Source organism: Ictidomys tridecemlineatus, chromosome 6 (genome assembly GCF_052094955.1).
Source record: "Ictidomys tridecemlineatus isolate mIctTri1 chromosome 6, mIctTri1.hap1, whole genome shotgun sequence".
NCBI lineage: Eukaryota > Metazoa > Chordata > Mammalia > Rodentia > Sciuridae > Ictidomys > Ictidomys tridecemlineatus.
In genome coordinates this window covers 103,669,975-103,693,874 of record NC_135482.1, presented here as the reverse complement: position 1 = coordinate 103,693,874, position 23,900 = coordinate 103,669,975, and the positions used below count along the sequence as shown (strand labels likewise).

Here is a 23,900-nt window from a genome sequence, read left to right as displayed (position 1 = left end):
TACTTTTAAAATAGATATAGATATTTCCCATAGTATACCACTGTGCCAATATACTCATGTCATTTCTTTTTTTTATTTTAGCGGGTACTGGGGATTGAATCCAGGGGCATTCGACCACTGAGCCACATCCCCAGCCCTATTTTGAATTTTATTTAGAGACAGGTCTCACTGAGTTGCTTAGCACTTCACTTTTGCTGAGGCTGGCTTTGGACTAGCAATCCTCCTGTCTCAGCCTCCCAAGCTGCTGGGATTACAGGCCTGTGCCATCACGCCCGGCCTCATGTCACTTCTTATTCCTTGCTCTATATGAGAATCAACTTGTCAAGTTACACAGAATTTTGATTGGAATACATTAAACCCAAAGTCCATTTAAGATAAATTGTTATATATATTTAAAAAAATTTTTTTTTTAGTTGTAGGTGGTGGACACAATATCTTTATTTCATTTTTATGTGGGTGCTAAGGATCAAACCCGGGGCTTCACCTGTGCTAGGCAAGCACTCTACCACTGAGATACAGCCCCAGCCCATATTTAGGTCTTCTTAAATATCTTTCAGTGAAGTATAATTTTCTGCATCCAGATAATATACATCTTCTCTTTCATTTATTGCTAGGTGCTATTTTGATTTTTTATTATGGTTAATGTTATTTTTTTCAAGATTACATTTTCAAAGTGCTTTTTGCTGGTATGTAGAAATGAAGTTGATTGGCAATATTGATTTTAGAGTCAACAACCTTGATAAGCTCTCTCTTCTAATAATTTTTCTGTAGACTGAATTTTCTATAAAAGCAATCACATCATCTGCAAAAGATAGCAGTTTGCCTTTCCTTTTCCAATGTTATGCCTCTAATTTCCTTTTCTTGTGCTATCCCAGACCTTTAGTACAATGTTGAATACAAGCAGTAATAAGCTTGTTTCTGTTCCTGTTTTTTCTCTTCTCTCTCTTTTTTTTCTCCCCTATTTAAAGGAAGTGCTTCTGTATTTTTCCAGTAAGCATTGTGCCTGCAGCATGAAGCCTTAGATTTGATCCTCAGCACTACTAAATTAATTAATTAATAGTATTTGCTATATTGTTTTTTGTTGTGGTGGGGTTTTTGTTGTTGTTGTTTGTTTATTTGTTTTTGTGGTGCTGGGGATAGAACCCAGGGCCTTGTGCAAGTGAGGCAAGCACTTTATCAACTGATCCGTATCCCCAGCCATTATTTATATGTTTGAATAACTTTATTTTTCAAGTTAAGGAAGCCCCCTTCTAGTCCTAGTTTACTAAGAGTTTTGTTATGTATGGGTGTTGAATTAAATGCTGTATGTGTGTGTGAGTGTAAGTGTGTGTGTCTGTGTATGTGTGTGTGAGAGAGAGAGAAAGAGAAAGAGAGAAAAGTGGGGGGTGGGGAGAGGAGAGAGAGAGACTGGGGATTGAGCTCAGGTACGCGCTCTACCAATGAACTACACCATCAGCCCTTGTTAATTTTTTTTTTTTTTTTTAATTTTGAGATGGTCTCACTAAGTTGACCAGGCTGACCTCAAACTTGTAATCCTCCTGTCTCACCCCTCCTCAGTTGCTGGGATTATAGTTGTGCAACCAGGCCTGGCAAGTTAAATGCTTTTTAAAATCTCTGTTACTGTGAAGTATAATATAGTCAAAGGTAAGTGCAACAAATCTAAGTATAATGCATACTTACAGAGGAAATACTAATAAATGGAATAACCACCATCGAGGCTTTGTGGTAGTTACATAGCCTCAATGGATCTGTCTGTCCTTCCCAAAGGATCTGTCTGTCCATCCAAAGGATCTGTCTGTCCTTCCCCAATCATACACTATTCCTTCCTTATCAGAGGTGAGTAGTATTCTTATTTTTATGGCAATTACTTCCTTATTTTTCTTATTAGTTTTCCCAGATCAGTATACATTCATTAATAATATAATTTTTTTGCTTTTGAAGATATAAATATAATAGTATTGTATGTATTTGCTATATACATGAGAGTGAATTGCTTTCACCTTGTTGGTTAATGCTACCATCTTTTCCAAAGTGTTTTATCCAGTTGTATTCTCATTATCTATACATGAGAGTTTCTTTGCTTCATATTCCTGTCAACAGTTGATATTTTCATTCATTAACTTTAGCAATTCTGATGTACACATGATATTCATCATGGCTTTAATTTGCATTTCTCTGATTACCAGTAAAGATGAGCAAAATTTTTGTTGTTGTTGTTGACCTTGTGGATTTCCTCTTTTGTGAAGTGTTAGCTTAAATCTCAAATCAGGCATGGTAGTACATGCCTGTAATCCCATAGGGTATGGAGGCTAAGGCAGGAAGGTTGCAAGTTCAAAGCCTGCCTCAGCAATTTAGCCAGACCCTGTCTCAAAATAAGAAGGGATGGGGATATGGTTCAGTGGTTAAGTGCCCCTGGGTTCAATCCCTGTTATCAAAAAGAACGAACAAACAAAAAAAAGAACATTGTTTTTTGGTACCAGGGATTGAACCCACAGCACTTAATTTGTAAGTAGAAAACAGATTTCTTAGCACCCAAAAGGCACCACAGGGTCTAAATTGCTTAGGACCTTGTTAAGTTACTGAAGTTGGCCTTGAACTTGTGATATTCCTGAGTTGCTGGGATTACAGGCATGTAACTGGTGTTTAGTTTTATGTTTTTCTTATAAATATCCGATTGTCACAGTATCAATAAAATATGTGTCATTTCTCTTTTGCTGAAAAGTGAAAATTCTATCATAAATCAAGTGTCATATATGTGTGAATCTGTTTTGGGACTCTAGATTATGTTGCAGTGGTCAGTTTATCTGTGCCAATACTATACAGTTTTGTTTGTTTGTTTTGCTTTGCTTTTGGTGCTGTAATTGAATGCTGGTCCTCTTGCATAATACCACTGAGCTACAACCCCAATTCTCTATATGATCTTAATTATTATAGTCTTCTAATTATGAATAGATATCTGATAAAGTGAGTCTTTCCACCTTATTCCTTTTCAAAAGGCTATTCTTGGTCTTTTGAATTTCCATGTAATTTTGAAATGTCTGTGTGTCAATTCCATATGCTTACTAAAAAGTTTGTTGAGGTTTTGATTAGAATTGTACTGAATCAATAAATCATTTTAGGGAGAATTGACTTCTTTATGGTTTTGAGTCTTCTAGTCTATAAACATGATCTATCTCTGCATTTATGTTAGGTCTTCAGTGACTCAGTAAATTATAATTTACTTCATACAGAATTTATACATGTTTTGTTATATTTATATCTCAGTATTTGATATTTTTCATACTTCTCAAGTGATAATTATTTTTAAATTATATTTTGGAATTATATTTTGAATTATTCCTCTGGACTTGAAATAGAGCGGTTGCCTAGCATGCAGAACACCCTGGGTTTCATCTCCAGCACTGAAAAGATAAAAATTAAAAACTATATACACACACATATTTATATTCCTTATCTTTTTGTTGCCTTATATGTTGATTTTTGCATATTTTATCTAATGACTTTATTAAACTCTAATAATTTGTTTGTAGATTCTTTAAAATTTTCTCTATGCTTTTGTTTTCCCAGTACTGAGGATTGAACCCAGGGTTTGCACATGCTAGGCAAGTGCTCTACCACTAAGCTACATCCCCAACCCTATGATATCATATTTTCTACACATGGTAACAGCTTTTACTTCTTTTTATAAAGTATTTTGTTCTGTGGGTACATCTTCTTGCTTTGGCCAGGATCCCAATTCTCCTAATGGAGACCTTTATTTTTCTTTCCACTTTCCCCTCTTCTTTTCCCATTTCTTTTTCTTTTTTTTTTTTTTTAAAGAGAGAGTGAGAGAGGAGAGAGAGAGAGAGAGAGAGAATTTTTAATATTTATTTTTTAGTTCTCGGCGGACACAACATCTTTGTTGGTATGTGGTGCTGAGGATCGAACCCGGGCCGCACGCATGCCAGGTGAGCGCGCTACCGCTTGAGCCACATCCCCAGCCCTTCTTTTCTCATTTCTATTCCTTTCTCTTCTTTCTCACATCTGCTCCTTCTTTCTCTTTGTTCTTAATAATTTTTTTCCCAATTCATTTCCTTCCCTTTCTTTCTTCAAAATCTGTTTTTCTACTTACAAATAAATATTAAAATTCTGTCTCTCTCTCTAAAAAAAAAAAATTCCTCTTTGTTATAGAACCATAAATCATCAAAGCCAGACTTGACTTTACATTTAATCTCTCATTTGGTCAATACATAAGAGGAAGTACCACAAGATGGCATAATTTGCTTTAGGGTTACAGCTAGTTTAAGGCAAATCAGTAGTAGGTCCTAGATAATCTATTTTTCCCTCCTCTTTTCTTTCTTTCTTTTTTTTTTCTTCTAAACACAGTGTTGGAATCAAATAAACATAAACTTGGATCTCAGTTCTACCACTTATATTGGCGACTTTTGACAAATAATTTAGGGCTGGGAATGTAGCTCAGTGGCAGAGCACTCAGGCTTAAGACCCTGGGTTCAATCCCAAAAAATAAATAATTAAAATTATATATAAAATCATATACAAGAAAATAAGTAAAGTTAAAAGCATTTAACCTCTTTGATTATTAGTGTCTTCACACGTTAACTGAGATATTAATATGCACCTCAAAATGTTGCTGTAAAGACTGAATAAATAAGCCAGTCCCAAAAAACCAAAGGCTGAATGTTCTCTCTGATATGTGATGCTAACACACAATAAGGAAGGTGGGGAGAATAGAAGTTCATTGGATTAGACAAAGGGGGGAATAAAGGGAAGGGAGGGGGGATGAGGGGGTCAAGAATATGAAAGATGGTAGAATGCAATGGACATAACTTTCCTATGTTCATATATGAATGCACAACCAGCTAACTCCAAATCATGTACAAACACAATAGGAAATTATACTCCATGTATGTATAATATGTCAATATGCATTCTACTGTCATGTATAACTAAAAAGAACACATTAGAAAAAAGAATTAAATTGTGATGTTAAAAAAAAGACAATAAAAAGTGTATTGTAGGGCTGGGGTTGTGGCTCAATACAGAGCCCTTGCCTAGCATGTGTGAGACACTGGGTTTGATTCTTAGCACCACATATAAATAAATGAATAAAATGAAGGTCCATCAACAATTAAAAAAAAAGTGTATTATAAATAAAGCACCTGGCACATAATAGAACCAATATTTTTTTTCATTCTTTTTTTTAAAACTGGGGATTGAATCCAGGTGTACTTTACCACTGAGCTATATCCCCAGCCCTTTTAATTTTGAGACAGGGTCTCACTAAATTGCTTAGAGCCTTGCCAGATTGTTGAGGCTGGCCTTGAATTTGTGATATTCCTGTTTCAGCCTCCCAAGTTGCTGGGATTACAGTCATGTACTACTGTGCCAGGTTTCCTCATTCTTTCTTCATGGTTTTCTCTTTCCCTCCTTTTAAAAAATGATAAGTTTGTGCTGGGCACAGTGGCACACACCTACAAACCTCTTCCAGTGTTTGGGAGGCTAAGACAGGAGGATCCCAAGTTCAAGTCCACCCTCAGCAACTTAGTGAGACCCTGTTAAAAAATAAAATATAAAACGGGCTTGGCATATACCTCAGTGGTAAAGCATCCCTGGGTTCAATCCCCAGTACCCCCACAAAATAATAAAATTAATAAAATGGTAAGTTTGGAGTCTCAGGTTTCTTCACATTTTGGCTATTATGCCTTTGATTCCTTCTCCTTGTTTTTGGTTTCATTCTCCCATTCACTTCTCTTCTTTCTTTATTTCTTTCCATTCATTGTTTCTGCTTTTTTTCTTTTCTTTCTTTCTTTTCTTTTCTTTTCTTTTTTTTTTTTTTAGTACCAGGGATTGAATTCAGGGGCACTCCACCACTGAGCCATATCCCCAGCCCTTTTTTGTATTTTATTTAAAGACAGGGTCTCACTGAGTTGCTTAGCACCTCTCTTTTGCCAAGGCTGGCTTTGAACTTGAGATCTTCCTACCTCAGCCTCCCCAGTGGTTGGAATTACAGGCCTGCACAACCGCGCCCAGCTGTTTCTGTCTATTTTCTATTACAAGCCAAGAGATGTGGACAAAAACCTATACTTAGTCTTTTCAGTCCTACCAGTATTTCAGTCTACTAGTATTATGATTTTCTCTTTTTCCACTTTCTCAACTTCACATCACTTACAAGTTAGTTAACTGCCCTGGGCCTCAGTTTGTTTCTCTGGAAAATGGAGATAATTATTAGATTGTTATAAATATGAAATGAATTAGCTTTTAGTTCAGTGCTTAACAGAAAGGCTTCCAAGATGTCATTAACTTGGGAGCGGTGGGTGTAACTCAGTGGCAGAGTTCTTAGCACCCAAAAGGCCCTGGCTTTCATCTCTAGCACACCGCCTCTTCCCACTCCACCCCTCCCCCCAAAAAAAAGAACCCAAACAGAATAGCATTAACTTTCATTTGTCCTTCTGCAAGCCTGGTATGAAATAGAAAACATTACAGAAGTGTTTTTGTGATACTGGAGATAAGCCCATAGCTTCACACATGCCAGACAACTGCTATACAATGAGCTACACCCCAGACCTGTTTTTTGTTTCCTAATTTATTTTTGTATTTGAGGATTGAGCTCAGGGGAGCTTTATCATTGAGCTACATATATCCCCAGTCCTTTTTTTAATGTAATTTTAAAAATATTTTTTAGTTGTAGTTGGACACAGTACCTTTATTTTATTTATTTTTATATGGTGCTGAGGATTGAACCCAGGGCCACGCTCATCCTAGGCGAGCATTCTACTTTGAGCCACAACACTGGCCCCTCCCCAGTCCTTTTAAATTTTGAGTCAGGATTTTACTAAATTCCTGAGGGTTATTCACCAAGTTCATAAACTGGCCTGGAATATTCCATCCTCATGAGTCTCTGGGATTACAAGCCTGCATCACCACCTGGCTGTTAGATTTTTAAAAATATTACTGGGCTGGAGGTGTAACTCAGTAGTAGAAATGTTGCCTGGCATGAATGAAGACCTGGGTTTCCTTCCCTGCACCACAAAACAAAGACAAAAATAAAGTATGGTGAAGTAGATGGGAAAAACCTCGGTTCCAGGTGAATCCCGGGATTTTCGTAAACTCCAATTTCTAATTTTTTTTCCCTCCTCCAGAAACTAAGAACCAAGGTACTGTCAGGGTGACGGTGCATGCATATAAACCCAGTGACTCCAGAGAGTGAGGCAGAAGGATCTCAAGTTCAAAGCCAGCCTCAGCAACTTAAGCACTCGATAACTTAGTGAGACCCTGCCTCAAAATTAAGAATAAAACAAAAAGCACCGTGGATATAGCTCACTGCTAAGGCACCCTGGGTTCAATACCCAGGCAGGGTGGGGATGTGGCTCAAGCGGTAGCGTGCTCGCCTGGCATGCGTGCGGCTGGGTTCCATCCTCAGCACCACATACCAACAAAGATGTTGTGTCCGCCAAGAACTAAAAACTAAATATTAAATAAATAAAATAAAATAAAATCATCACTTAATAAGCACAGTTGTAACCACGAGGTTTCCTGGAGTCATACTGGGGAGGCGATATAGTTGTGAGGATTGAATGGGATAAAATTCTCAGTGTCTAACCAAAAGTAAGCATGATAGCTGTTTCTGTTTTACTTTTTAACTTATTTTCTCCTTCTCCTCAAAAGGTGAGTGGTTGAACTACCCAGATGATTTTAGCCGCTAATTTGTATTACTGATTATGGTTTCTTCCTCCATCACGTCTCTTCCTCCTTTTCTCTGCTCCCTCACTCCTTCCACTACAGCTTTCCTCTCCTCCCACGAACCGCCAACTGCAGGGATCGCCACATCAATGGTAGATTAGAGTTGACAGTGAGCCAGCCACTCGCAACCGCAGGGGACCGAGGATTCCTCGGTGATTCTCGCTCTTCCCCCAATAAAGTTTTATTGTAACATAGCGCAGGGTGGGTGGGGAGACGGCACCCGTCGTTCTTCCCCAGCAACCAATCAAGAGAATAGAATGCTCGCATCCCTCCCCAGAGCTTGGCGGTCCGAAGACGGAAGCGGGTTATGTTCCTCCCGGAACTACGTAGTAAAAGCGGAAGCACTACCGGAACCCGGCCATAGAAATGAGTGGCTAGAGCGACCCTGAGAGGGCGGGTGGCAGGAAAAGCTCGGAACAGCTGCCGGAGGTGACGGAGCAGCAGCCCCACCCGGTGCGCTGGAAGACGAACCTTCCAGGTAGCGGTCCGCAGTCTGGCCCAGGGCACGGCTGTGGCAGTCGGCGGGTCCCACAGTCCCAGGGCTACCTCTTTAAGGGAGGAGGTGGAGCCACGTGTAAGGATAGTTGTGGTAAGGTCACGTGGTTAGGGCACGTGTAGGGCACGCGTGGAGAGCTGAAAGTGCTTCGTGGTTGGGATGGACACTGTGTGAGACCCCTTACCTGGCTGCAGCCTGTACCTTCATGTCAGTGGGGTGCACGTGATGGGGCTTGGGATTAGGTTTAGAGGCCGTTATGGAGGGTGGGCGTGGCAGCCGTGACTTGACTAAGATTTTTAGATCCTGAATAGATCGTTCCAACTCTTAGTCCTCACTTCAGTAGTAATTTAGCCTCTCTACAATCCGGCTCCTTACCCTTGGGCTTCCTATCCTGCCAGTTTTTAGGGACCTCTAGCTTCACATCCTCTTTCCTTACAGCTCCAGACAACCTGAGCCCAGGTTCCCACAGCTCAGTACAGCCATGAGTGCGGAGGTGAAGGTGACAGGGCAGAACCAAGAGCAATTTCTGCTCCTGGCCAAGTCGGCCAAGGGGGCAGCGCTGGCCACACTCATCCACCAGGTGCTGGAGGCCCCTGGTGTCTACGTGTTTGGGGAACTGCTGGATATGCCCAATGTTAGAGAGGTGGGTTGCTGGCTTGGGTAACCCACAGGGAAGCTTGGGACAAAAATTTTGACTTAAGAGTGGGCGGGCAGTCTTATTTTGCAACCTTGGCACCATTTAGTTGAACAAGGATACTGTGGTGATTAATGGCAACTTGCAAAAATAAACAAGCATGTAAAGCTCTTTTTCCCTTTGGAGATGAGGAATCTGAAAAATGTAATATTTTTCATTTTTAACGAAGGACCATGTTATCATCCTAGCTTCTGAGGGGCTGAGACAAGAAGATGATGGTCTTAAGTTTGAGGCCAGCCTGGCCAATTTAATGAGACTATCACAAAATAAAAATGGCTGGGTCTATAGCTCTAGTGAATGGTAGAGCACCCTTGGTTTCAATTCCCAGTACTGCCCCCACTCAAATGGAAATAACACTATACTTAACCATTATTGTGGGAATCATATAAAATCATGAGAAAGTATAAAGTTTGGTACAGATGGAAGGATTGAATAGGCCAAATTGACATGCCCTGTTCTCTCCCTCAGTGTAGTGTATGTTAATTCATTTAAAGTAGGCAAAGGAGAAGGAACACAGCAGAGAGAACCATTCACGTAGAAGTGGCAAAGTGTAAAGAGTCTCAAGTCAATAGTAGGGGGTCATGAAGACTTGTGGCATCAGCCCATGTCCTATGATAGTGATATGTGGGTAGGCGGTGAGCCAAGTTTTTGAGGACCTATGGTTGAATCAATGGATTTAGCCTTTTTCTTTTTTTAATTGTAGAATAACACAATATCTTTGTTTTATTTATTTATATTTTTAATATGGTGCTGAGGATCGAACCCAGTGCTTCACCCATGCGAGCGTGACAAGCGCTCAACCACTGAGCTACAACCCCAGCCTGGATTTAGCCTTTTTTGATCACTGTGGTATGGGGAAAACTGTGGTTATCTTTATACCCTGCTTTCATATTCAGTGGAACAAAAGCATATCAATCAAGGTGAAGAAAAAGAAGCACTGTTCTTTTTTCAAATTTTTATTTATTTAATTGTTGATTATAGACCTTTATTTATTTTTTAAAGTTTATTCACATGCAGTGCTGAGAATCGAACCGAGTACGTCACATGCCAGACGAGTGTGCTACCACTGAGTCACCACCCCAGCCCCAAGAAGCACTTTTTAATTGAGTACCTGTTTAATAATCTGCCAGTGATCTGGGAATACCAAAAAAGTACATAACCCAAGGCTTACCCTTTCAAAGCTTATGTTCCAGTTGAAAAGATAAGATGGATGGATATAAATCTGTAAATCCTTACTTAGCAAATATTTATTGAGGGAGTCAGTAACATGAATAGCTCTGCTAAATGCTAGTGGGATACCAGAGACTGGGTCTATAATCTTTTTTTTTTTTTTTTTTTTTTTTGTGGAGGGGTACTGGGGATTGAACTCAGGGGCATTCAACCACTAAACTACATCCCTAGCCCTATTTTTTTGTATTTTATTTAGAGACAGGGTCTACACTGAGTTGTTTAGTGCCTCACTTTTTGCTGATGCTGGCTTTGAACTCAAAATCCTCCTGTCTCAGCCATGCCACTGGGATTACAGGTGTACGCCACCATACCCGGTGGATCGATAATCTTGATGAAAGGAAAGATATTCTTAAAGTAAGAACCTTCTGCAGGAATTAATTAAGTGCCAGAATAAGTGATCAGTGATAGGAGGAGAGGATCCTTCTGGTGAGCTGGATCCATGAGATGGGTCTGAAGCAGAGGCCATAAATATAGGTGTCTGTCTAGGCTGAGTCAGGAGCCTGGTGAATTGGGAGTACCACAGACTGCCTAAAGATACTTAAATTCAGAAATATTACATATACTCTGATGGCCAAACAACACAATTTACAGTGTCTGATGTGTGTGTGGTCTGTTAAATTCCAAACTGAATGTTTTCAACCTTAAATATAAGGTAGGAATTGGATGGTGGATGGAGGAAGAGAACATTGCTATAATAAAGACCTGGAAGTGGAAGTTAGCCCTTCCTGTAGGAAGATTAATCACTGAGAGACAGAGAATGCCTCTTGGTGAATTAACATTGATTGAAAAAAATGTGGCCAGAAAATGGAGTTCAAGAATGATAAGGTTGGGAGGGTAATGAGGGAAGCCCTCTGTCACCTCTTTTCTTCCTTCATATTCTTGCAGCTGGCTGAAAGTGACTTTGCTTCCACATTCCGGCTGCTCACAGTGTTTGCTTATGGAACATATGCCGACTACTTAGGTAACCAAGAGGGATTGGAGCTCTGGAGCAATGAAAATGGGAGAAGGGCAGTTTCTGGAGGCACTTAGAACTTCATAGGATGCTGCACTTAGATCCCCTGGGCATAAAGGTTTGGAGTCATGGCCTAAGCTGGCATAGAAAACGTGGGGAAAATGCAGGAGAAGGGGAGAAGGCCAAAGTTTCCCACAAAACTGAAAGTAGAAATCCATACAACTTTGTCCTTTTTCCCTAGCTGAAGCCAGGAATCTTCCTCCACTCACTGAAGCTCAGAAGAATAAACTTCGACACCTCTCAGTTGTCACCCTGGCTGCTAAAGTCAAGGTGAGTGACAGTCCCTCCAGTCCAAAGCCAGCGAGGTCTAGAGCATCTTTTATGTCCCACCGGGATAGCCCTTGACCAGACTTGCTTTTTCTTGCCCTTCCCTTCCCCTCTGCCAAGGTCTATATCTAAACTTCAATCAACTGAAGTTCTAAGTAAAACATCTTTTGTATTTTTGATTAAAATAGTAATAACTAAGATGCCAATCATGTGTCAGTGAACAAGTGCTTTCCTAACCACTATGTAATTATTTCATGCCAGCAAAGTCTGATAGCTGGAAGTGGGGCTCTCTTCTAATGAAATTCTGGGCTTCTAGTGTTAGAGTAAGCAATATGTAACCCAAAAATATATCTGTATTCCTCTTGGGCTGTTTTTGTTAAATATCACCCCTTAACTCCAGTCTATGTTCTCCCAATTATTATTAGACAATTAAGTTGTTTCATGGTTTTACTGAAAACAGGCTCTTTTGGATGCCTGAAAAGCAGATGGAATATAAACGATAAACAGAGTCACTACAGACCTCACACAGTATCACATACTTGCATCATGACAGGCTGATCTTGGCCAAGGGCTGTGGCATGTCCTGAGCTATGACCAAAGAATGACACCCATGCAGAAGTCACTTTCTCCCTGTGTGGTGTGGGGGATAAAGGTCTTGGGGGAGCATCAGTCTGGTAATTTATTTAAGCCATCCTTCTCATGATGCTGTTTTGAGGTGGGGGGACTTTTATTTAATTTGCTTCAGAACCAGCCTTTTAGAGGAAAGGATTTAGGAATAAGAGTGAAGAGCAGATGGGCCTGGGCAGGGGAAAATAAGAGAAGATTATTTTTGAAAGCCCTTCTCTGCTGAGGACCTTTACAAATTCTGTTCTGACCACCCCGCTCCTATCCTTGGCTCCAGTGCATCCCATATGCAGTGTTGCTAGAAGCCCTTGCTCTGCGTAATGTGCGGCAGCTAGAAGACCTGGTGATTGAGGCTGTATATGCTGATGTGCTTCGCGGCTCACTGGATCAACGCAATCAGCGTCTAGAGGTTGACTACAGCATTGGACGGGACATCCAGCGCCAAGACCTTAGTGCCATTGCCCGAACCTTACAGGAGTGGTGAGATCTGTATCCTGGTCCTGTCCCTTTTTTTCCTCACTCCAAGAAAGCTAGCAGTGCTTCAGGATGGGAGAGGGTAGGACCTGGGCTGGGCTGTAGAAGTGGAACCTGAGAGGAGGGAGGGAAAGGAGCTCATTCCTCTACAGACTTCTGAAGGAAGGTGTAGAGGGGATCCTGAGAGTAGTAGTTGGGGAAGTCAAAGAGGAGGGAGTGTCTCACTCTTGAGGGATCTTAACTGAGAAGTGAGTCTGATGGTAGCCCTCATCTGAGGCCTCTCATCTCCCCTAACCCCTGCAGGTGTGTGGGCTGTGAGGTTGTGCTGTCAGGTATCGAGGAGCAAGTGAGCCGTGCCAACCAGCACAAGGAGCAGCAGCTGGGCCTAAAGCAGCAGATTGAAAGTGAGGTGAGCAGGCAGGAGCAGGATGGATGCAGGCTTCCCCAGTCTGGGCACCTGGCCTGTACAAGTGCTTTGGACATGGCTGTAGCAGGCAGACAAGAAAAGTAGGAGCTGTCAGGTTTTGGAACCTTTTTGCTGTTCCCTTCTTTTCATCTTGATAGGTTGCCAACCTTAAAAAAACCATTAAAGTTACAACAGCAGCAGCTGCTGCAGCCACATCTCAGGACCCCGAGCAACACCTGACTGAACTGAGGGACCCAGCTCCAGGCACCAACCAGCGCCAGCCCAGCAAGAAAGCCTCAAAAGGGAAGGGGTAAGCCAGTGTGGTAGTGGTCCACTTTTACCTCAAGGACCTGGCTGCTGCACTTACTTTAGTCATTTGTGTGGGATGGGGATTTGGGGAAACCTCCAGGGATTAGGGAGATCCCCTGCATCCTCTCTCTTTCTCTCTCTCTCCCCCCTTGCCAGGCTCCGAGGGAGTGCCAAGATTTGGTCCAAGTCGAACTGAAGGGATTCATTATTTCTTTCCTGGGGAAATGGGGCCCCAGCTACCTGCCTACCTGCCCCTTAGGAATCCTCAGAGAGCCTTCCTGTGCCCCTGGCCAGCTGATAATCCTAGTTCATGACCTTTAACCTCCTGCACCCCAAAGCATAGATTACATCTTTTCTAGGGAAGAGGCCAGTACAGGTCATGTTTTTATTGGTACTTTTTGCTCTACATGATTTTCCCATGTGTTTCATTGTTCCTTCTCCCTGTCATGCTCTCCTCTCTATTTCTTTAATAATTCAGCATCTGTTCCTGTTTATTACTTCTGTCATTGAGTAGGTGGGTAGTCCTGAAGGTTGCTCAATCTCCAGCATAAGCCTCGGGTGTTCCTTCTACCACCCTTTCCCTGCATGTCAAATACCTGATTCCTACTCCCTACCCGTGCCTATGGGCTAGCATCTGAAGAGTGAGGGCCCTACCAGAATTCTTACCGTGAGAATTCTGGGAGCCAGTCTGCCATTCTGGGAGTGACTGGACACTTTCATTCTAGAGTCCCAGCACACTACAGTTTCCTTTCCCCCATCTTCCCCTTGGATCCTGGGAATGCTGCTGCTTCAATGATTCTAGAGTCTAAGAAGGATAGCTGTTGAGATATTGAGAAATAGTTCTTTCTTGGCTCTGACCATCTTGGGAAGCCCAATGGCAATCCTGGAAAGAGTTATATCTCCTTTTGGAGTTTGGTGGGGAAGGGAATATAGATTGTATTAAAAAAAAAAGTATATATGCATATATCTATCTATAACAGAACAGAAATAAATCTATAAGAAGTCTATCTACAAACATGCCTAGAACTCAATATCTTCTGTTATTGATATTTGTGGATGGGAATGAGACTCATTCCTAGACTACTCTAAAGCAGAATACTAGAAAATAAAGAGAACCAGATACTATTTGCATAGTCCTAGCCCCACAGCTTAGACACCTAGCTCTTTGGCTTTCACTTTGGATAAATTACTCCGTGTCTCAGCATGTGTTCAGAAGTAATGAATACTTAGTACCAACATGTGATAGATACCAGATATGCAAACTGACCATTGCTGTCCTTGTTCTCAAGAAGCTTCACTTCATCTTGTTTCTCTCCACCTCAGATTTTTTTTTTTTTTTTTTTTTTTTTTTTTTTGGTGCTGAGGATTGAACCCAGGGCCTTGAGTGTGTGAAGCAAGCGCTCTACCAACTGAGGTATATCCCCAGCCCCACCTCATAGAATTATAAGAGTTGATAGTGAACTTGAATCTTTGCATTAAAACCAGATAAAAGTACCATGTCTGTTGGACTACTGCACTCTGTCCAACTTAGCACTTCTCAAGAAGTATGCTGAGAGGATTGGACTCCTCCTGCTATGTGTTCTCTAGAATTAGGAAGCTCTAGTCTGAGGGACAGTTGAGCGCCCACATGCAAAGTGCTTTGTTGTATCTCATGACTTAACACTCAAGGTCACTCCAGGTGAACTGGGTTGCATGAAATAATCACACAGAGACAGAGAAAATACCTTTTTCTTTGGGTCCTGTGACAGCTCTGACCTTAGGGGTCCGTGGTAAAAGAGAAGAGCACATGCTGAATCCTTTTATTGGGAACAGGCCATTTAAATGAGGCAAGGGAAAGGATTAAAGGGAAAGGTGAGTGTAGTTCAACCCCTCTGGGTGCCACCTACTCCTAGGGCTACTCCCAGGGCCATACCTGTGATCTTGTAGATTCCTTTGGTGCATCAAGACTTAAAGGTGCATGCATTTGGAGTGGCTCCCCACAGCGCTTGACTTCTGCGAGTCCAAGTGGTCTTAATGTTGACTAAGCTGCTTGCCAAAGCTAGTGCTATTCTCTGGAGATTTAGGAGAGAGCATTCTTTATGGGTTCTAAAGCTTTTGTCAGTCATGGAATTCTGATTTTTTGATTAAAGGTGGACCAGATAAACTTAAGCCTTCAGGGGGAGTGTAATTCTGATTTTTTGATTAAAGGTGGACCAGATAAACTTAAGCCTTGAGGGGGCAATGGAGACTTAACAAAACCTATCCAGTGAGCCCCATTTTAGGAGCTTACATTTGTGGCTTCTCAGCTTTGCTATAGACAAACTTGTTGAGCTTGTTACCCCTGAAATAAACTTCCTCCTAGGCCCTCCATTGTGTAGAAGTTGATAGTTTCTGGTGCTTATTTAAACTTGTCCCCAACTACCACCCAAGCCCCAGTTTTTCCTTTGGAACCTATTTATCTCCTTTTCCCCAGAGGCTCCTCCCAGTTAATAGCTGCTTAAACTTCCCACTCCTAGAAATTTCTAGTTCCACACTTCAGTGAATGTCTCTTAAAGTCCAGTGTAGAGTGGGCTTCAACTGCCCAGCTTCACATCAAAAGAGGGAGAGAGAACCATTCACATCTCTAGGGACAGGTAAATATAATTTGTTTTTTATTTACAAAGACAGAGCTCTTGGTTACCAAGGCATGGGGAAAGGGCAGCATATTCTTTCGGAAGTAATGAGGGCTCAGTTTTGACCATGAAATTTGGCTCAAGATTTTGGGAATTGATGTGTAACCAAGAGAATTTTTTTGAGATGGGATCTCACTAAATTGCTTAGGGCCTTGCTGAATTGCTGAGGCTGGCTTCAAACATGCACTCCTCTTGTGTCAGCTAGGATAATAGACATGCATCACTGCACTGGGCTCTTCCTAAGAATTTTATCACTCACTCACACGCTCATACATGCTGATCCCTACTGCTTAGCAATCTTAGATGATTTTAGGACTGGACGCCATGTTAATAGTAGGAAGAATCAGGCACAGTGGCACACTTCTGTAATCCTAGCAGTTTGGAAGGTGAGCAGAAGAATTATATTTGAGGTTAGCCTCAGCTACTTAGCAAAACCCTGTCTCAAAATGTAAAAAAATTAAAGGAGTTGAGGATATAGCTCAGTTATAGAGGGCTTGTCTGGCAAGTGTGAGGCCCTGAATTCCATCCCCAATTCAGCAAACAGAACAAAAAAACATTAAAATCTCTGGAGCTAAAAATGACAATTAGATGGGCACACACCTTTATGCACAAAAATGGTAAAATGTGTACTGTCAGTATTTTTTTTCTTCGAGAACAATTTTTTTATTCAATGATAGTCCATCTTTAGATGTTTCTTTTTCATATACACTTCATTTGTTTTATTAAAAAGTAAAGCCCTAAAAATGGAGACCAGTTAGTCCTCAGACTCTAATCCATTTTCATCCTGACTAATTTGGAAATTTCAAAGTTTGTAAGTCTTTGTCAAATTGCAGCCACACGAAGCCAATCACGAAGATGATTATTCTTAAGGTATTTCTTAGTAAGATATTTCAAATACCTCTTAGAGAACTGTTTCTCAGAAACAACTGAGATTTTATTCTTGAAGCGTTCAATGTGAATAACATTCCCAGGATTTCCAGTTTTCCCATTGACTTTAACCTTCTCCCTCAGAAACTGTTAAAAATATCTAGAATCAAAAACCCCATCTTTTACAGGATGAGTAAGGTCCATATTAAACTTCCAAGTAGTCCTCTTAGGCTTCTTGTCTTTCTGCAGCACCATCTTGACAGCTGGCCGTGTGATCAGAGAGCGTTAGGGATTAGAAATTCCTCACTTAGATGGGCATGGCAATGCATACCTATAATGCCAGCTGCTTAGAACACTGAGGCAGGAGGATTGTGAGTCCAAGGCCAGTCTGGACAATGTGACAAGTCTCTGTCTCAAAAAAAAAAAGAAGGGCTGGAGCTCGGTGGCAGAGCACTTGCTTAGCATATGTGAGGCACTGGGTTTGATCCTTAGCACCACATACAAAAATAAGCAAATAAAATGAAGTCATGCTGTCCATCTACAACTACAAAGAAAAAAAAAGAAGAAGAAAAAAGTTCCCAATTTAGATGAATCTTCCAACAGGGATAGATTGAGCAGAGTTTACAAGGGCATCTAAGTAGTATATTAGTTATCCATTGCTGTGCAACAAATGACAGTAAAATTAAATGGCTTAAAACATCTCAGCCAGATGTGGTGGCACATGCCTATAATTCCAGTGGCTGGGGAGGCTGAGGCTGAAGGATTGCACGTTCAAAGCCAGACTCAGCAATTAAGCAAGGCCCTAAGCAACTTAGTGAGAACTTGTCTCAAAAAATAAAAATGGCTGGGGATGTGGTGTAGTGTTCAAGTATTCCTGAGTTTAATAACAACAAAATCCCAAATTATCTCAGTTTTTATGGGGAGAGAATCTGAGTTGCACTATTTTCTGCCTCAGTGTGTCTCCCAAGGCTATATTCAAGGTTTTAGCTAAGGCCATAATCCTCTCTAGGTTCAGTGGTCATCAGTAAAAATCACTTCTTCGTGGGTGATTGGACTGAAGACCTTATCAGAAGATTAAGAATTGGCCAGCAGTTGCCCAGAAGACAACACTAGCAAGGTGAAGTCACAGTCTTTTGTGACAATCACAGAAGTGACATCCAGTCACTTTTTACTCAGTAGACCAGCCTGTACTCAAGGAACATAGATTACACAGAGTATGACTGTCAGAAGGCAGAGATCATTGAGAGCCATGTTAGAAGTTGTCTGCCACAGGCAGTGTTTCTGTGGACCACCAGCATCAAAATCATCATGGGAGCTTTTGAAAGTAAGCCTTGCAGCCAATCCTACCCTAGTTCCTATCAAATTAGAATCTCTAGGATGTGAACGGGAAATGTGCCTTTATACCCTCATTGACTCTGTCAGGTAGTATCAACATGGATCAAATGAAAGGTTTCTACTGCAGGTCCTGGATGAACAGGTAAGAGCCTAGGGTCACCATCTGGGAAGAAAGAATGAGCAAAGATAAAATTTCGAGTACAGGGTATAAGACACCGCACCGAACTATGAATGGAAGACACCACACAACATAAATCACCGGAGAGGTTCCTCTTTATTACAAAAGGCTTATATAGATCTAAGGGGAAGTGGCAGGGCTTAGGTAAGTGACAGGTCACCCATTTATTGGCAGGTTCTTCCAGATGTCAGTTCCGGAGCCCAAGAAGTTAATTCTTACTGGGGGCTAAGGTTTCCCACCCGCAGGATTTGAATAATGGCGCCAGCGGGAACTTTTCGCCCGAGTGAAAAGAAGGGAAAGTAGGAAGAGAAGGTCGTTAGGCGCCATGTTGGGGTTTTTCTTTGGGGTGCTGCTGCCGTTTATATTTTTCCCAACACAGGGTAAGAAAGCATGACTTATTCTGCCCTTTAAGGTTTTTAAGTGCATGGTTACAAATTATCTGTTTAGTAGGTGCTAAGAAGTATTGAGTAAGTTGAAAGTGGTTAACAGGGACCTATATCTTGCCTGGGGTCAGAAAAAGACATGACCTTTAAACTGAAATTAGAAGCCAAGTAGTAGTTAGCCTGATGAAGAGAAAGGAGGATGCATCTTAATTGGGAAGAATGTCAGAAAGACTAACCTGTATCCCTCATAGGAAATGCATAACTTTTGTGATGCATCGGCATATATGGTCCTATACTTACTATTTATTTTCATTGAATTGTTAAATATATGTTGGCTGAAAAATCTGAAATATATCAGCCATGAAGTTTGTGTTATATACTTTTTTGGGATTTGGGGTGATTTTTGTCTTTTTGCTTATCTATTTTTCTATGATAATTGTTAATAAAAGCTAATATTTATTAGGTCTTTACTGTGGTCAGGCAATATTCTAAGTGAAATAGAAAATATGAACTGCCAGGCACGGGTGCATGCCTGTAATCCCAGTGGCTCAGGAGGTTGAGGTAAGAGGATTACAAAGTTTAAGGCTAGCCTGGCCAACATAAAAATGGTCTGGAGTCAGTATTCTACGCTTCCACCTTGAGAAGGAACATAAGGGTAGCCAGGCACGGTGGCCCATACCTGCAATTAACCTCAGTGACTTAGGATGCTGAGGCAGAAGAGGATGAGTTTGAGACCAGCCTCAGCAATTTAGTGAGACTGTCTCAGAAAGAAAAATTTTAAAAGGGTGGTGGATATATAGCAGTGGGAAAGCCCAGTACCCCTCCCCCAAAAACAAAAAGAAGGAGCTAATAGTCCTTTAAAAGTATTTAAAAAGATAAAATAAGGGCAAAAATAAACTCAAAGCAAGCAAAAAGTGAGATTAGTGAAATTGACAGCAGAAAAAAATATTTTTAAAAAATGAACCCAAAAACCCAAATATTGTGTTTTTTTTTAATGCCGGGGATCAAACTGGGGCCTTGTGCTGTGTGCTCAGCCCAAAAGTCGACCATTTTAAATGACCAATAGAATTGATAAACCTCTAGCCATACTAATAAAAAGGAAGGGAGGAGAGTAGACACAAATTACCAATTTAAGAATAAAAGGGGATATTACCAGAGATCATAAGGGTTAATAAAAGAACCCTATAATTCTATACACAAATTCAGTAGTCTTGGCACAATTGGCCAAATCCTTGTCCTGTGGTATCTTTTCCCCCTCCAAATTCATATTGGAACTTAATTCCCTCTGCAACAGTGTTGGGAGGTTGGCCTTAATGGGAGGTGATAGGTCATGAGGGCTCTGACCTCATGAATGAATTAATGATGTAATAGAAAGGGTTTTTAAGACTGGGTTCACACTCTTCCGTGAGGAACATCATTCCTTCCCTGTAGAGGATGCAGTATTCAAGGTTCCTTCTTAGGAACAGGTACTGGGAACTCACCAAACACCAAGACTGCCAGCACCTTGATTTTGGACTTCTCAATCTTCAGAACTGTGAGAAATAAATTTCTGATTTTTTTTTTATAATTTATCAATCTGGGGTATGTTGTTATAGTAGCACAAAAGGGTCTAAGGCATCTTGAAAGCCAAAAATTACCAAAACTCACACAAGAGAAGATGTAAACACAAAATGTACAGCCATAAAAATTATAGAAGATCTTATAGGAGAAATCAACTCATAGTTAAGCAAAGAGTTCTTATGATATAAAAAACATGATTCATGTCTTGCAAGGTGGCACACACTTATGATGCCAGCTACTCTGGAGACTGAGGCAGGAGGATCACAAGTTCAAGACCAGCCTGGGCAATTTAGCAAGACCCTGTTGCAAAAGGATGAGTAGGTGAGGATGTAATTCAGTGGTAGAGTGCCCCTGGGATCAATTCTCAGTGCCACAGAACAATAAATAGCTATAATGATGGTAAATAAGCATATGAAAAGATGCTCAATATGGTTAGCCATTAAGGAAATGCAAATTAAAACCACAATGAAGCTTGCACAGGTGGTGCACACCTGTAATTCCAACAACTTGGGAGGCTGAGGCAGGAGGATTACTTGAGCCCAGAAGTTCCAGATGAGTCTAGGCAACACAGTGAAACCACTTCAAACAAAAAACCAGACATACTGAGTTACTGGCATATAATAGCTATTGTTTCAAACACTGTGCTATTTATTACTTGGATAAATTTTAATAGAAAAATGTGTTTAAACCATCAAGAAACTTTTTATTTAAAGGACTCCAGTGGTAAATCATTCTGTACAGTACATTAATAACATTTACCTCAATGTTCTGTGTGATATTGACCTTCACCTGTTTCTTCAGTAGTAAACAAATGCCTGGGGGGTGGGGGTTAGATATCTGTAATTGCTGCATTGGATCCTTTGCAACCTCAAGATTTTGCTTTTGTAAGTCTAAAGCAGTCCTACTGTCACATTTCAGAATTCCCAGAGCAAGTGATCTGTAAAGTCTCATCAACTTTGAAATTGTCATTTATATCAAGCACTGGGTTGTTTAAATAAGGCTCATCTATGCTGAGATTCAGCTTGTCTTGCTAAGTTGCTTAGGGCCTCTCTAAGTTCTTGAGCCTGGCTTCAAACCTGTGATCCTCCTGCTTAGGCCTCCTGGGCTGCTAGGATTACAGGTGTGAACCACCACACCCATTGGCTCCATCTTTTTTTTTTTTTAATATATTTTTAGTTGTAGGTGAACATGATACCTTTATTTTATTTTTGTATGGTGCTAAGGATGGAACCCAGTGCCTCACGCATGCTAGGTAAGCACTCTATCACTGAGCCAGAACCCCAACCCTTGGCTCCATCTTTTAAAAGACTCAATTCAAGTCCTACAGGCCTTTTTCTATCCTCCCACTTGATGTCAGCCTCAGACTTCTCAGTCACTTGGTTGGCCCTCTTAGCAGAGGATACTGATACCTTGGAAAATGATACAGATCCTGCAAGGTCTTCAGATAGCAGGTGACAGTAGACAAAAGGAGGGGATGGATGCTGGAAGAAACCAGGAGCATTCCCATCCAAAAGATAAAATGTTCAGGAAGGAAGAATAGCATGTTAAAGGGCAGAGAGAGGTAAGGAACTCTGAATGCTAACCCAACTTACCTCTTTTAAGGATTGTCCAGAGGGCCTGAGCCTAGAGGGGGATGTCTTAACTACTTCTCCTGGCCCCTCCAGAGGTACCATTTAAGACCAGACATGAGGCTGAGACATCTCAGAGCCACCAGCACTCTGCGTATTGGAAAAACCCCTTTTGTAGCAGCCCTGCCACACTTTTGCACCCAGGCCTCTGTTGTGCCCTTCCCTCAGGGCCAGTTCTGTACCCTGCCCCCTTCCCCAGGCTCTGCCCAGGGATAATGCTCCTTGGGAGAACCAGCTACACAAGGATTCCTCCCAGGCCCCGGCCTCCTTGTTTATTTCTCTTATCTCCTATGGCCTCCTATGACTGTCTTCATCTTCATCTCCCCCTCTAGTGCAGCCACACCTGTCCCTTGCCTCTCATCTGAAGACCTCGGTGATATAAAGGAACAGCAAGTAAAAACTACTCTTTTTACCCCTAACCCACAGAAATTATTTGAGTGAAGGAATCCTTGGCCCTTGCTGTTCTCTCAGCCCCTAGAATGACATTCTCAGGACTGGGAGCATAGGGCAGGAAGATATATGTAATTAAGTGGACTTAGAATATTTAGGCTGTGAGACCAAACTACTGGGTTTTTATTGAGGGTCAGCCTCTGGTATTTTGGGTAACCTCAGTTTATATACTTGGATACTGGGCAGAAAAAAGGAGAGCAAGGATACTACTAGGATCTGGAGGGATTGTTCAGTGGGAGGGAAAATTTCCCAAACTAACAGATGAGTAAGGGTAACCCAAAATATTTGTTTCTACTTGTCAGTTTGTGGGCCGGAGGCAATAGAGGAGGTAAAAGGTGATGAGAGTGGAGAGCTGGGTACCAATTCCAGGCCAGGAGGATGATTTCCATACTGTGTCTAAAGCATTTTAGACTGAGAAGGAGTCTTCATCTCTCTCACTATTAGTTCTCTGCTTTGTAAGACTGTCCTTTCTAGTTACTGGTGGCAATGAGGACATATATTCATACCTAAGAATTGTGAGCATTGAGTTAATGTAGAAAAACCATTTGACACAATACATGGGATATGAATGACCGCTCTCTGTTCCTAGCATTTTCCCTAATTACTCCATCCCTGTCTGCTCCTTCAGTGCTCTGGTCTCCATCCTCAGCTCCTCTATTGCCTCTGGCCCACAAACTGACAAGTAGAAACAAATATTTTGGATTACCCTTACTCATCTGTTAGTTTGGGAAATTTTTCCTCCCATTGAACAATCCCTCCTGATCCTAGTAGTATCCTTTCTCTCCTTTTTTCTGCCTAGTATCCAAGTATATAAATTGAAGTTACCCAAAGAACCAGAGGCTAACCTACAATAAGAACCCAGTAGTTTGGTCTCCCAGCTTATGTATTCTCCCTACCTAGTCAGAGTATAGGCTACACTTAAAAATGAGGGCTGGTAATGCCTTTGAGTTCCAGCCTCCATCAATCAGAATCTAGCTGATGATGGATAATTTACACTTGTTTGACTGCTGGGATGCCTGGATTCTTTCAGTTGCTGGGTTCCCTTGACCCAGTCATGAATCCACACTGGCCCTATTTTTATTTATTTATTAAATTTTTTTTTTAGGTGTAGATGGACACAACACAATGCCTTTATTTTTATGTGGTGCTGAGGATCGAACCTGGGTCCCGCCCGTGCTAGGCAAGCACTCTACCGCTGAGCCACAATGCTAGCCCCACTGGCCCTATTTTTAATAAGTTTAATAACACACTGGACTAGGAAATCAGGGCCTGCTACTGAGCTCAACTTTACCTCTCTCTTGTCAGGTGACTAGACAAATCCCCCTTGTCTTTTTTTTTTTTTTTTTGTACCAGGGATTGAATTTGGGGCACTCAACTACTGAGCCACGTTCCCAGACACCTTTGTTTGTATTTTAAGGCCAATTTACATAGGGCCTAAATTGCTGAGGCTGGCCTCGAACCCAAGATTACAGAAGTGTGTCACCACACCTGGCCCCCTCTTGTTTTTAAACAGGATCTAATTTGCCCAGGTTGGTCTCAAACTCGTGAGCCTGCCTTCTCAACTCCTGAGTAACTGGCATTACAGGTATATACCAT

General features: G+C 41.3%; 1 protein-coding gene and 1 pseudogene across 5 annotated transcripts; one reads left to right on the top strand and one right to left on the bottom strand.

Moving 5' to 3' along the window:
- Positions 1–8,062: 8,062 nt before the first annotated feature.
- Positions 8,063–15,400, top strand: Cops7a (COP9 signalosome subunit 7A). Of its 5 annotated transcripts, none has more exons than XM_005338327.5 (8): positions 8,063–8,218; positions 8,675–8,879; positions 11,046–11,121; positions 11,354–11,442; positions 12,341–12,543; positions 12,841–12,946; positions 13,102–13,253; positions 13,409–14,267. In XM_005338327.5, exons 2-8 carry the CDS (start codon positions 8,718–8,720, stop codon positions 13,446–13,448), a joined length of 828 nt encoding a protein of 275 aa, XP_005338384.1. In that variant the 5' UTR covers positions 8,063–8,218; positions 8,675–8,717; the 3' UTR covers positions 13,449–14,267. The 5 variants fall into 5 exon arrangements, with proteins under 5 accessions (XP_005338384.1, XP_077871441.1, XP_021590932.1 ...); XM_078015315.1 differs by lacking the exon at positions 13,409–14,267 and adding an exon at positions 14,617–15,400 and having other exon boundaries at positions 8,107–8,329; XM_021735257.3 differs by having other exon boundaries at positions 8,110–8,314.
- An 826-nt stretch (positions 15,401–16,226) lies between these two features.
- On the bottom strand, positions 16,227–17,525 carry LOC144364955 (ribosomal protein eL22-like pseudogene; annotated as a pseudogene).
- Positions 17,526–23,900: the final 6,375 nt, after the last annotated feature.